Source organism: Ranitomeya variabilis, chromosome 1, assembly GCF_051348905.1.
Source record: "Ranitomeya variabilis isolate aRanVar5 chromosome 1, aRanVar5.hap1, whole genome shotgun sequence".
Lineage (NCBI taxonomy): Eukaryota > Metazoa > Chordata > Amphibia > Anura > Dendrobatidae > Ranitomeya > Ranitomeya variabilis.
In genome coordinates this window covers 705,233,877-705,248,714 of record NC_135232.1, presented here as the reverse complement: position 1 = coordinate 705,248,714, position 14,838 = coordinate 705,233,877, and the positions used below count along the sequence as shown (strand labels likewise).

At 44.7% G+C, this 14,838-nt stretch overlaps 1 protein-coding gene across 3 annotated transcripts; it reads right to left on the bottom strand.

Moving 5' to 3' along the window:
• Positions 1–1,042: 1,042 nt before the first annotated feature.
• VCPKMT (valosin containing protein lysine methyltransferase) lies at positions 1,043–11,482 on the bottom strand. 3 transcript variants are annotated; one of them, XM_077267333.1, is made up of 6 exons: positions 9,766–11,481; positions 8,947–9,057; positions 8,781–8,853; positions 7,490–7,609; positions 4,381–4,485; positions 1,043–3,277 (listed from the first exon to the last, which is right to left on the bottom strand). In XM_077267333.1, the coding sequence occupies exons 1-5, from the start codon at positions 9,999–10,001 to the stop codon at positions 4,381–4,383; spliced, it is 645 nt and encodes a 214-aa protein (XP_077123448.1). In that variant the 5' UTR covers positions 10,002–11,481; the 3' UTR covers positions 1,043–3,277. The 3 variants fall into 3 exon arrangements, with proteins under 3 accessions (XP_077123448.1, XP_077123447.1, XP_077123449.1); XM_077267332.1 differs by having other exon boundaries at positions 1,043–3,280; positions 9,766–11,478; XM_077267334.1 differs by lacking the exon at positions 1,043–3,277 and adding an exon at positions 3,348–3,577 and having other exon boundaries at positions 9,766–11,482.
• Between the last annotated feature and the right edge of the window lie 3,356 nt (positions 11,483–14,838).

The window sequence follows — 14,838 nt, the reverse complement described above, 5'->3', positions numbered from 1 at the left end:
ACTCACATCAGGACTACAAGATACCAGATACTTTCAGCTGCATCACATCTAATGTGGTGTACTTAATTATTTGTACTAAATGTCCAACTGGGGGTCTGTATGTGGGGGAGACAGGGCAAAAGCTTAGAACAAGAATGAATTCTCACCGCCATACAATAAGAGATAAAAGAATGGATCTACCTGTGGCAATACATTTCTGTCTCCCCAATCATAACATTATGGACATGAAATTACTTGTATGAAAAGAGAACTACAAAACTACAAATCTCAAAGAGACAGAAGAATATGGGAATATAAATTGATGATGACATTTGACACTCTTAGTGCAGGAATGAATGTGTCGCATGGATTTATGTCTTTTCACATCAACTAAGGAATTTGCCCCTCAAACCATGTGGGGTCATCACAACAGAACCAGACCCCAATCAGAGGACAATAAAACATTCCTTATCTAAGAACTGATCCAATATTTATGGACATAACTGTTTATCACTCATGGTAATTCTACTTCATGTCACCTGTCTTATCCTTGTTTTTTTTTTCCTGTGATGTGTTGTGCATAAATATGTGATTTTCCAGAATTTCTTTTAGTCTATGCCTGATGAAGAGACCCGAGTAGTTTCGAAAGCTTGCAATTTGTTACCATCTTTCAGTTAGCAATGAAAAAGTATCAACCACTGAGGATTCTCAATTCTAAATATTTTTCTGTCTCACCCAGTGATTGGCTGAGTGGCATTGCCTCTAATAAAAAGGAGCAGAAAACTGAAGCTAATGAGAATGCATGGAGCACTGGAACAGCAGAAATCGAAGGAGGTAAGTATTTTTTTTTTTTAAGTTGCACATGCAGGACATCCCCTTTAATGTTGGAGTAAGTGGATATTTCAAGTAACAGCAGTTTTCACCCAGTTAAATGTGTTTTCTATTCTTCTTTCTTCAGAAGCGCCGGCTCCTTGCTTAGGTAATGTGGCACTCATATTGAGGGGGGCTGGTAGCCTAGGCAAAAAACTGTAAAGTATAACATGAAGAATCCCTTCTATTGTGAAACTAGATAATATTATTAGGTTATAAATTGCAAAGTTGACGATTTTTACAAACATTTCGCAATTTTACCCATTAATGAAAATGATAAAACCCCTTTACAGGTCTCATTCACATGTTTTTTTCAGTCCGAGTGCGGTCTGTGAAAAAAAAAGAAAAAAAGAGACTGCACTCAGCCCAATGCTTTTCAGTGGGGAAGTGCAGATTTTTTTCACTGACCAAACAAATCTAAGTGTGAAAAAAAATTGCAGCGTGTAGGATTTTCCTACGGAAATCAGATGAGTCTCATTCATTCAAGTCTGTGGGTGTGGAAAAAACAAACAAAAAGAAACAAGATTCCATATGGAGCCACAGTAAAGGATCCAATTTGTATGGATACATTTTAATTCTGTAACATAGGAAGCTGCAAACGGTCCTGTAAATTATTAATCGCTGCTGTAAAAAACGGATTGTACACGGATGACAAGTGAGAAATAAATCATCTGAGTTTTGTAGATGATAACCTGACTGATTTGTTAAACTCTTGTGTGACCCTGGTGGTAAACTCATTCAGAAAAATAGAAATTGATGGCAAAAACGGTAACTAAGTGGATAATACATAAACGGTGACCAATATACAACTTCCTGTATTAAAAAAAAAAAAAAAAGACACCACAACAAAACTAAAATCAAATATTTCTGTAAAAAGGAGAACAATAATTGGCAAACTTTAGCTGCTGCTGCTTTTACATACAGCCATAGCTTTGTCCATCCACAGCGTAGACTGGAAGCAATGGTATAAAAAGATCACATTTTATATCACATCAGATGGTGATGGGCAGGGACCAAAAAAATAAAAAAAATATTTTTCATGCAATTTAGAGAACGTTGTAGCTTTGGTAAAGATCACAATGTAGCGGCAGCACCCCCCACAGGACAATGACAGTCACTGCATCTCAATAGTAATGCGTGCAGGTCAGGCAGCAGATATGGGAGAAGTCTGAGCCAATCAGATTGTAGCAGCTGATGTCAGGACGGGTCCCCCCAATTATTAGTCCCATTTTAAAGGGGCAGATATGCCAATAATCCATAAGAATTTTTATGGATTTTTTTAGGGCTAAAAAACCTCATTTACTTGCAGGGTATATGGAGTATTCGTGAATGTGATGAGGATTGCACAGAAGGCGAACCAAAATTCTCATCACTTCTTGAATGGGTCTGAAGCATCAAGGAAACGAAACATTTTATACAGATTTCAGAGCTGTTCACTCATCCAGGATCTAATAGGGATTAAAGAGGGGAATCTGTGCCAAGAACCTTACCACATCCAGTGCATCTGTAAGGATTTCTTTTGGATCCATTTTAATCTACATGGATATTTGTCTGCACAGTTGGGAACAAAATCCATGAGAAAAATATGCACCATGAATGTTTTCATGAATTCTGCATGGAAAAGACTGCAGGTATTGTGCACCCCCGATATCCTAATGATGGCACAGGAGCACAATTCCTGCCCGGCAGGCAGCAGGAGCCATGACGTGTCCTCCTCCCCCCAATGTGGATGTGAGTGGACCAGGTATACCCCTTTCTGGCCTATCCACACAGTCTCATACATGGCAGCTTGGTGCAAGTGCGGATTCCTTCTTCATTACAATCCATGGAGAATGTGACAGCTGTAAATTGTGTAATGGGGGTCAGCAGACCAGTGCCCTCCTGAGATCTAAAGGTCCCATTGGGCATTTATGGCGCATCCCTTTCACATACCTTCATGATGTTATGATTCATTCTTTTCAGATGTATCTTGCAGAAATTATTACCTGGCTACATGCACAAAATATACAATATAACCAAGCTGGCATAAAATACAGAATTAGGAAAAAAAACTCAGGAGATATATAAATATGAAGTGTTTATCTTCCGGATAGACATTACACGAGTGCTCAGGTCACGTACAGACCACAGATTCCTACAGCCGATCTTCCCTTTATATTTACCAGGAGGTAATTATGGAAAATCTTCATACATTCACTTTGTAGATAAATGGTGACTGCACTGAGCAGAGGACGGCCGCACCGCAGACGTCTCCTACAATCTTCCTCGCTGCGGTCTGTGATGTGCCCCACCCCCGACCATAATCTCAGCATGCTCCCGGGGTCTCCGCCACCATCCAGCACACATTTACCATCTTCTTAGCCTTGTGGAGCTGGTCCAGAAATGCCACAGGATGCGATGACGGCATTACTGCCCGACATTCCCTCCGCTTCTACAACACCGAGGAAAGAGAGACCATAGCAGTCATTATAAAAAGATCCACCTGCGGGAAATATGATATTTGCACAAAATGCAAGGTACATCGATGTTACTAGACCCTAAGACCTCATTCAGACGCCCGTGAATCACCTGTTTGTTCTCTGGTTTTCACCGATAGAGCACGTACCCATTGAAGGCTATGGTGACGGTCACACCTTCGTGGTTTTTGGGGACTTCTGAGGATCTAATGACACTAGGACCGTTTTTGCTTAAGTGAAAATTCACTGACGTCTGATTAAGGCCATAGGCCCTATAAAAAAAGAATGAACCAGTCATGTCTGCAAAATGTGGATGTGGACCAGAAGAAGTTAGAACTTATTTTTTTCTTCCATGCATTGATCTTTGTGGAAAAACGCTCTTTTATTGATTTATTTTTTTACACAAATGCATTTCTTTCTGGACACAATTCACTGTTGCAATAGGTTTTCCTGGAAATGTGTGCACCGTTTGCCTCCCAATATCATGCAGAAATCTGAGGCCGTCAGAAAGGAGCAGCTAACCAAACGAGGAGCCGCGATTTGCAGGGCGCCCGTCCAGAAGCAACAGATGCCGACACGGCTGCTGGACTGGGTACTGCGAATCAATCTGCACCATTTATAAAACTCTTACCTTCCTTCTTCCATGCTCCTATCAGTTGAGTTATAAATCACTAAGTTCAGGTCAATGTTCATGTGGTCATAAATCAGTGTAAGAGGAGAAAGCTAAAAACGTGCTGGTCTGAGAGGGCTCACTGATGGGTTCTCAGTTAACTCACTGTGCAGCACAGAGGCCACTGAAATCAAACCGTGAAACATTTTTAAGGAAACCCAATTGCAAAAATGATTTTTAGCCAAAACTACAAAAAAAATTAAGCTACGTGAACAGGACAAGGATAGGAACAAGATTGTCTCCATTCACTGACAGCGAGCAGAGCTCTTGCGCAACAACGTATATGAAAAAAATGTAAAACTTATTTTACAAAGCTCAATATGTATCCACATATAATGGGAAATGCTTTATGACATTAGACAAGAACCATCACAGCGGCGAAGCTCTCGAGCACGTGCGACTCACTTATTTTTTCCTGTAGATTTGCAGAATATGGATGTCTTCACTGCGATATTCCTCATCGTGTTTATCAATGGGCACCTCCTCATAGTCAAAATCCATTTTCAGCAGCTGCATAAAGAAACAGGGACAGAATTACCGCGCCTGCTTAAAGGGCTATTCCAGGAGTGACCATTACACAGGTACAGCATTAGTGCAGGCCGGACACTGAAATGTGGTGTTTATTTCTAACCTGTCCCCAACTCAATACTGGCTTTTGCTGCAATTGTGATCATCTTGATCTTCTAGGTTCTTGAAGATAATATCAGACTTGTGGGATTGCAAGAATTATTATGACCCTCAAAAAGCAGCAGATGATAGAAGATGGATGACAACACCTAAGGGAACTGTAATGGAAGCTCTTTGTATGAGCTGAACACAGGTGATGATTTGATAAGTGGCGGTGGATCTGTGAGGGATCTGAGCAGATCATGGAATAGGGCTTTAAAATGGCCCATTATAATGGAGTGGTGGACGCACATGTGAACCACACATTGTTTATGGGACTGTGGGAAAAAGCGAAGTGCTGAATTTGGCCATCTCCAACAGTCCCATGAACAATACATGGAGCAGAGCAGTACCTGCACAATAGTACTCGCTGGCACGCCACTAATCCCACACAAGAGGCTCTAAAATGCCATGATGGAATAGTATGGTGGCCATGGAGCAGTGCCATGTGTGACGGTTAGAGATAGCTCACTGGGGCAACGGTGGAAAACCCAGTGGTCAGTTACCCACTGATTAGCAGGTTATCCCCTGGTTTTGGTTTGGGAATGATCCTTTAACCCCTTCCCGACATGTGACGGTATAGTACGTCACATGTCGGGACCCCCGCTTTGATGTGCGCTCCGGCGGTGAGCGCACATCAAAGTCGCGACATGTCAGCTGTTTTTTACAGCTGACATGTGCGCGCAATAGCGGCGGGTGAAATCGCGATCACCCGCCGCTATTAACTAGTTAAATGCCGCTGTCAAACGCAGACAGCGGCATTTAACTACCGCATCCGGCCGTGCGGCCGGATATGAGCGCATCGCCGACCCCTGTCACATGATCGGGGGTCGGCGATGCTCCTCCATTGTAACCATAGAGGTCCTTGAGACCTCTATGGTTACTGATTGCCGGTGGCTGTGAGCGCCCCCCTGTGGTCGGCGCTCACAGCACACCTGCATTTCAGCTACATAACAGCGATCTGATGATCGCTGTTATGTAGCAGAGCCGATCGGGCTGTGCCTGCTTCTAGCCTCCCATGGAGGCTATAGAAGCATGGCAAAAGTAAAAAAAAAAAGTTTTTAAAAATGTGAAAAAAATAAAAAAAACATAAAAGTTTAAATCACCCCCCTTTCGCCCCAATCAAAATAAATCAATAAAAAAAAAAAAAAACCTACACATATTTGGTATCGCCGCGTTCAGAATCGCCCGATCTATCAATTAAAAAAAAGCATTAACCTGATCGCTAAATGGCGTAATGAGAAAAAAATTCGAAACACCAGATTTACGTTTTTTTGGTCGCCACGACATTGCATTAAAATGCAATAACGGGCGATCAAAAGAACGTATCTACACCAAAATGCTATCATTAAAAACGCCAGCTCGGCACGCAAAAAATAAGCCCTCACCTGACCCCAGATCACGAAAAATGGAGACGCTACGAGTATCGGAAAATGGCGCAATTTTGTTTTGTTTTGTTTTTTGCAAAGTTTGGAATTTTTTTTCACCACTTAGGTGAAAAATAACCTAGTCATGTTAGGTGTCTATGAACTCGTAGTGACCTGGAGAATCATAATGGCAGGTCAGTTTTAGCATTTAGTGAACCTAGCAAAATAGGCAAGCAAAAAACAAGTGTGGGATTGCACTTTTTTTTCAATTTCACTGCACTTGGAATTTTTTTCCCGTTTTCTAGTACACGACATGCTAAAACCAATGATGTCGTTCAAAAGTACAACTCGTCCCGCAAAAAATAAGCCCTCACATGGCCAAATTGACGGAAAAATAAAAAAGTTATGGCTCTGGGAAGGAGGGGAGCGAAAAACGAAAACGGAAAAAGCTCCGGGGGTGAAGGGGTTAATAGAAAGTTGGATAACTACTTCTAAATCCAGCCATTATCTACCTTTTTTGTTTGTTATTTTCTTTGCTGCTATAGCGCCATCAATTCCGTAGGGCTGTACAGACATCATCGGCACTGTCCCCAATGGGGCTCATAATCTAAATTTTCTATCAGTATGTCTGGAAAGAAACTGGAGTACCCGGAGGAAACCTACGCAAACACAGGAAGAACATACAAACTCATTGCAGATGTTGTCCTTGGTGAAATATGTACCCAGGACCCCAGTGCTGATCATAGTTAGGAACCATACAGTTTAAACTATGCTAGGTCTGCACCCGCATCCATGGTGGCTCCATGCTCTTATACTATGGTAGGTCTGCACCCGCATCCATGGTGGCTCCATGCTCTTATACTATGGTAGGTCTGTACCCGCATCCATGGTGGCTCCATGCTCTTATACTATGGTAGGTCTGCACCCGCATCCATGGTGGTTCCATGCTCTTATACTATGGTAGGTCTGTACCCGCACCCATGGTGGCTCCATGCTCTTATACTATGGTAGGTCTGTACCCGCACCCATGGTGGCTCCATGCTCTTATACTATGGTAGGTCTGTACCCGCACCCATGGTGGCTCCATGCTCTTATACTATGGTAGGTCTGTACCCGCACCCATGGTGGCTCCATGCTCTTATACTATGGTAGGTCTGTACCCGCACCCATGGTGGCTCCATGCTCTTATACTATGGTAGGTCTGTACCCGCACCCATGGTGGCTCCATGCTCTTATACTATGGTAGGTCTATACCCGCACCCATGGTGGCTCCATGCTCTTATACTATGGTAGGTCTGTACCCGCACCCATGGTGGCTCCATGCTCGTATACTATGGTAGGTCTATACCCGCACCCATGGTGGCTCCATGCTATGGTAGGTCTGTACTCGCATCTGTCGCTATGTACAGGCCCAGGATAAGTACAACTCAGTAAACAGCAGCAGAAGTAAATAACTTATGGAAATCATTGTGATTTCTTACCTCAAAAAATTTCTGTTCTATTGCAGGATTTTTACCAGTGGTTCTCTCCTCGTAACAGCATAAAATACAAGTCTCGCCACTCGCCAGGTCCCTCAAGGTCTTCAGTAATGGCTGCAAAGACTGGAAGGATTCAACGGGCGGAAATAGAAAAAATTAAAACATTGCCTTTAAGCCAGGACGTTAGAAGAGCAAATAAGTCTTGGCAGAGCAAATTACTGCAGTGCGCAGGCGCTGGGCCTCTCTGACCTTTCCGGTGCCTGCGCACTGCAGTACTTTGTTCTGCCCTCAACAGCGCAGACAAAGTACGCCTGCGCCGGAGCCGCGGCCTGAAGAACAAAAGAGGACGCCATGGAATGAAGATGGGAGGCGCCGAAGCGGACCTGAGACACCCATTTGACCAGACCGCAGCGGGACCACCCCTGGGTGAGTATAATCTAACCTCTTTTTCTCCTCTTTCAGGATACATCGGGGCTTATCTACAGCATTACAGAATGCTGTAGATAAGCCCCTGATGACAGTGAGCATACCTCACCATCGATTTTGGGGTTGACAGGTTCCCTTTAAGAATATTGCAAAAGTACCCTCAAAGCATTGGTGCTCATTTTAGAAAAGCTGATCTCACCTGGTCCTCTGGTCATGTCCTTCTTTACAGGGCAGGGGTTAAGGTCCATTTGCTACCAACATAGCACTATGTCGTGCCCCTGCAGTTAAGCTGTACCCAAGTGTTTCACTGCCACTCAAATTCTCAACTCCCTTCTCCGGATGAGTCTTGGAACCAAGACTAAATACATCAGGGAAGTATGTGAGATAACAGCAGAGAGACCCAATAATGGGGTCCACACCGCTGGAGGCACTTAGGTGGACATTTACTCCTGTAACTCTACCCTGTCAGGAATGGCCCTGCCGATGTTTGGAGCACGAATACTAGAGGACCGGGTGACATCTTACTTTTCTCTGGAATTACCACTTTTCGACGTTCTTGGGTGACTTAATGCTGCGTTATTAATGACTGGCACCGTTTTATACTCTCGGACCTACAAAAATTACTATTTACACTGTGACTATGACGTAATAGTAGCTGTATTTTGCCTGGGAGGTCCCAAGATTTTTCTCACTGCTTTATGCCAACAAGCTTGTGAGTGTGTAATTCAATCTTAGAAGTTGTCGTTGAAGCATGGCCTCTTACATTGTGAACGAAAGCTTATGTTTTCATTCATTCCTCGATCATTTGAGTAAGAAAAAAAACATTCTACATATATTGCATTTTATCCTAGTAATAGGATCCACACACCTCCTCGTAGTAGATGCAGTCAGCAATCAGGATGTAGTCAGGAGAAGAGGAGAAACCAGAGACGTCCTCACCCCTGAAACACAAAAACATCAGTGTTTTACGAACCTGTCACTAAGCGTTACCTCGGTCAGCACAGATTCTCCAGCAGGTCCACAGATATACAAACCATTTCAATACCTTCGCTTGGCAAGAACCTGTGATGAGAGCGGAGTTTCTTTTAATGTTCATTATCATCAGATCTTGCAAATCTTCCAGATCCGTCACAGTGACGTCCGCTCTGTAACAGTAAAGGAAGGTTAGTGCGATCCATGAAGTGGGGATCCTCCCAAGATCTAAGCTGCTGGTGTGTGCAGCAGTGATACCCGACCTACGGCCTTATGTACATGATGATCGCATGGGGATTCTCACCCTCTGTAACACAACTTTCTGCAATCAGATACCCTACTAGCTCCATTTTCTGGCTCTCCTGTCCGTTCCTAGTCCCTGCTTAAGTGATGAAATTTATGACATAGTCCGGTGACTGCAAAGGCCAATGATCGGCTGTGGCAGGCCACTTGTAAATGTTGGGGTTGAAGCAAGAAGTAGGGACTGGCCTGGAATCCCCGCCATTGGCAGCACTTCCTGGGACACCAAGCATGGCCATGTCAGCCCAATTTAAGTGGCTCTTCTAATAATTTATGCAACTGGACATTAAAGGGATCATCTCACGTTGACGTCCCTACCCAGTCTCCTGGCCGGGTGGGCACAACCAAGAGGTTTGATTGACAGTTTGGAACAGTGCCATCGTTTCATTGCTGATCCAAACTGTGTGCTTCCAGATGCTGCCAGCAGAGGGCGCCATAGCTGTAAAATGGAAGGAGCACAGGGACACTGACGCTTCATTGCAGTGCTGTCCGGCTCATGCATGGCCAGGCATAATGGGGCTTGTAGTGCGCCTGTGACAAGCTGGGGCTAGAGTTTTATAAGCGCCCAGAGCACGGCTCACCCGAGGGTCGCTGCCATGATGCCCACGATGCCGGTGCCCGAGCCCAGCTCCACCGCTGCTTTCCCAGTGAACAGCCCGGGCTCCGCACTTTCCCTCCGCTCCATGAATTTGGAGAGGACGATGGCGGCGTCCCACACCACACAGCCCACATCCCCGGAGCTCAGCTGCCGGATCTCCAGCACTGCCCCATCCCGGCGCTCCAACTCCCGGACAAACACTCCGGACTCTTCCGCCATGTCCGCTGAGGAAACCGCGCGTGCGCCAATAATCAGCCGCAGAAAATGCTACGGCGCATGCGTGCCACTCAGTAGTTACTTGTGTGCTTAGTATGCTTTACGTTACGTTTTGGTGCTGCAAACCCTAGAAAACAGATCACTTATTGATCAAGATACTAATTAAAAATTATATAAATAAGACACCACACTGAATTTTGGGGGGACAATCCTGCAATTCTTTTGTTTTTCTATTTAATAGTTTATTGAACTATTATTCCTCCAAGATATACTGCTCAGAAGCGAAGCACCATTGCAACTGCAGGGTTAAATAAACCAGATGGTAGTTGTCGCTAATCCAGGCTGTTTCTGTACAGATACATGGATGGCGCAGGCTACCCCATACCGGGGCAGCAATTGTTGCCACCAATGTTGCCATAGCGATAATGGTGGTTATTTTCAGAACATGTCGACTGGCTAATAAGGCTTCTCGCTCGTCGGATCACCCTTGGAGCAGAAAGATGTGAATACGGCCCAAGAGGCAGAACGGACCCGCTTCCATCCATCGGTGCTCCGTGTGTATGGTATTAGCAGTGGCGCGGCTGGGGACCATAGCCAGAGCCAAGACTACCCCAGTATCACCAGGTGAGGTGAGTGACAGGAGGCTCACCAAGGAAGAGACCTGTCAATCACTAGGAGGAGACGGCCACTGTCTATTCTGCACAAAATGTCAGAACATTTCATCTGTAATCACACAAGATTAATGATCAATGCTGCCCGCGGTTTAGGCAAGAAGCAGCGGCCCGCGTCACTTTAATAGGAGTCTGTCAGTGGGACTTGGCTCCTATAAAAATCATACCTATATACAGATTGTAAAGGGCTAAGCTGCGCTTACACTACAAGATAAATCTGAATGAGTGTTCTTAAAAAAACCCCGGTGGTTTCACAATAATCTAAACAAGCTGCCGATCACCCTATGAACAAGCGAAATGCTCCATCATCGGAAGAAATGGAAAGAACCATGGCAGCCTGTGTGCGGAGCGATCTATGACAGGCCGCTGTGTGCATTGTTTACGTCGGTCTGCCTCTGTGAACCCTTAAGATATGTGCACATGTTGCGGATTGGTGTGCGGATATTTCCGCACTGGTTTTGCAAAACCCGCACTGCGAATTACCCGCGGATTTACCGCAGTTTTTGTGTGGATTTCACCTGCGGATTCCTATTATGGAGCAGGTGTAAACCGCTGCGGAATCCGCACAAAGAATTGACATGCTGCGGCATAAACAACGCTACGTTTCTTGCGTTTTTTTTTTTCCGCAGCATGTGCACTGCGGATTTTGTTTTCCATACGTTTACAGGGTCCTGTACAACACATGGAAAACAGCTGCAAATCCGCACCGAAATCCACAACGTGTGCACATAGCTTTAATGAGTTCGGTGTCATGGGCTTGGAACACTTTTTGCTATAGCTTACACCACTTAAAAAATAGAGTATCATTGCAAAATAGGAGCCTGTTCACAGTGGCTATTAAACAGATAAAAACCCAAGCCAGAAACCAAATGACCATGTACCCTGCTGTAAGTAAGGCTACTTTCACACTCGCGCCGTGTGACGTACGTCACAATGCGTCATTTAGGAGAAAAAACGCATCCTGCAAAGTTGTCCGCAGGATGCGTTTTTTCTCCATAGACTTACATTACCGACGCATTGCGACGTATGGCCACACGTCACAACCGTCGTGCGACGGATGCATCGTGTTTTGGCGGACCGTCGGCACAAAAAAAGTTACATGTAACTTTTTTTGTGCATCATGTCTGAAATTTCCGACCGCGCATGCGCGGCCAGAACTCCGCCCCCTCCTCCCCGGACATTACAATGGGGAAACAGATGCGTTGAAAAACTGCATCCGCTGCCCCCGTTGTGCTACTTAACACACTGTCTGTCCGGCCGACAGTTTGCGACGGCGCGTACCGACGGACTAGTGTGAAAGTAGCCTAAGAAAGCTATAGTTGCGTATAAACAACATTGGGGACTTCGTAAACACCATTTTTGATTTAAAAAAAATAGAGCGTAAAAGCCATCTCCCCCCCCCAAGGCTGTGTGTCCATATTCGGGATCCGGTCCTGCTCGGTCCTTATTCACATTGTCGTCATTGACATACAGTAAGGTTTTAATACTGGAGTATAAAACAATTCTGATTAGGTACCACCTTGTTGCGGTGGGATGGCTTTTATGCTTTTTTTTCCGAAAACTGTTTAGGAAGTACCCCATTTATGTGCACTGTTTCTTTTACTTACATCAGGGTATATGGTCATTTGGTTTCTGTTTTGGGCTTTATCTGGTTAATGGCCAATGTGAACAGGTTCCCATTTTGCATGCATACTAACTTATATTCCAGTTCATTTTTCTTGTAAGTAAAAGTGGCATTAATTATAGCAAAAGTATTCCAAGTCTATGACGCTGCACTCACTAAGAGGCGGTCATTAGCATTTTACACAAGTGTACTCTGGATATAAAAAAGCCAGTCTTGATAAATTGCCCCTTCTAATATTGATTACTAGTCCTTCGTTCATCTTTGTCAGGTCAGTGGTGGTCTACACCTGACACCCCCCCACCCCGATCAGCTGTCTGATCTTACCAAAACACCACTTTGTGGTGGATCCAGGTACTGCAGCTCAGATCACATTCACTTGGATAGGAGCCAAGCTGCAGCACCAAAGATCGTCCACTGTCCAATATACGGAGCCGCGGTGGCTCTGCACCATGTTTACATCGAGGCTCTCCAAGAGCTGATCGCAGGTGGTGCCGTGTGTGAGACCACCACCGATCGGACATCGATGACCCTTCCTAAGCGCAAGTCATCAAGATAACAATAGTGAACAATCCCTTTTAAAATTATACAGTGATAAGGTGATATAACACCAGAAACCCTCTTTAACCCCTCACACGCCGATCACTTACCAGTTTTTCATGGATCTGATGGAAATCATAGATATCGGGTCATCGGTTTAAGACTACTGAAAATTTATTACATCTGTTAAGAACACAGATACGAAGCACAGTAAAAGGCCACAAGACGGGAAATGAACGTGGCTCTTAGACAGCTGTACAAACACTGCAGAAACCTGATAAGTCATGTGACATCCCACGCTGTCCACCATTAGAGGTCTGGTACAAAAGGAAAAAAAAATGTCCATTGCCAAGACGGATTCTCGCCATCGATATCAAATTTATCGGAAAGCTCTTCCATAGGGGAAGTTACGTTATCCTCACTTTACCCTCCCCCCCCCCCCTCCATGCATCGCTGACCGCCCCCCCCCATTATTATAGAAGAATACAACAGATCCAGCATTAATAAGGCAGAGCTGGAGAAAATAGCGGAATCACAAAACTTCACTTTCCAGAGGGTAACAGGGTTTCAGATCTGAATAAACATTTGCACAGTTTTACCAAAAGTGGGGCGATCGATAAAGTGCAACATATTACCTGTACACAGAGTTGGCGACCAAACTGTGCCCCCCCCAAATGCCACCCCTCAATGCAGCACTCCACGCAGACCAGCGCCCGCCCGGTACAGGTGACACATCCATTTTACTAACTCGCCCAGAAGAACTTATCTATATACAAAGTGCAAGGACTGAATATTTGATAAAATACTTTCCTTTAACCCATTGCATGCCATATGCGGAGTCTGCAGAAAATCGGTGTGGGGGACAAACTTTGTAAAAAAAAAAAAAAAAAAATTCAGTTTAACAGAGAAAAACAGCCGTAAAAGAGGTCGTATTAAATCGTACATTCATACCAGAGAGGACTGATCGATAGAAAAAGGCAACTCATCAGCAGAATCTGCTAAAATAAAGGAAAAAGGCACAATCTGAATACTCCGCAAGAGTAACCTGGGGTCGGCAGAGAAATTAACACTTATATAAGGAATCGAAGTGGTGGAAGTGTGAGGGCGGCTGACATTTACTGGTGTGAACCCTTCTCATCTCTATTGCACTCTGGTGTCAGCCATACAGTGGTGGATGCCACACTGGTCGTAGCAAATGCGCTCTCTGGTATCGGAAAACGATCACCATCCTGACAGAATCAGGTTGTGTGTGAGCAGCTTTACTCAGGGGAAATCGTACTTTCAGCTCACAAACATAACATACAAATGTAGCAGAGCAGAGTCTGTCATACCAGGTTGTGATCGACTGAGTCAGTGCAGACATTGGACCCACCATGACAATGCACCATACAGTGGTGTTCTGCTATTTAAGTTTAAAAGGGTTGTCCAGGGCAGAGATACCAGATGGATCCTAAGGATGAGGGTCCGACACCTAGTACCCCCCCACCAATCAGCTAACATACAATGTGTAGTGGCCACTCCTAGGTATTGCAGTACCTGACACCCGCCACTACAGTGTATGGAGCTGTGCTATTCCTATTCCGATATTCACAGGACCTGGTAGTTGATCAAGGGGGTGCGAGGTTTCAGACCCCCAATGATCTGACACTGATGACCTATTCCTGAGGTAAGCCATCAATAACTATTCAAAGAGATATTAAAAAATGGCAGAATGGTGGGTCACACCACGAAGACCCCTAAGTACTGTGTGTTCTCCATATACTTCAATGCTGAGGGATGGCATTTGCACAATATTCTCAGCTTAAATTTATACAAGTTATGGAAAAAACTCAGCAAGTAGTATTGGCCATGACTACAAAGTCCCATAGACCTCAATGGAGAGGGTAGTGCCCAGCTACCTCTCCACCAAAGTGAATGGAGCCAGGAATGAGCCAACAAGCCTGTGGACCCCAGCACCTGTCAGACGGTTCTGGCATCTACTACAGATGGGAATAGCCTCTTTAATCAG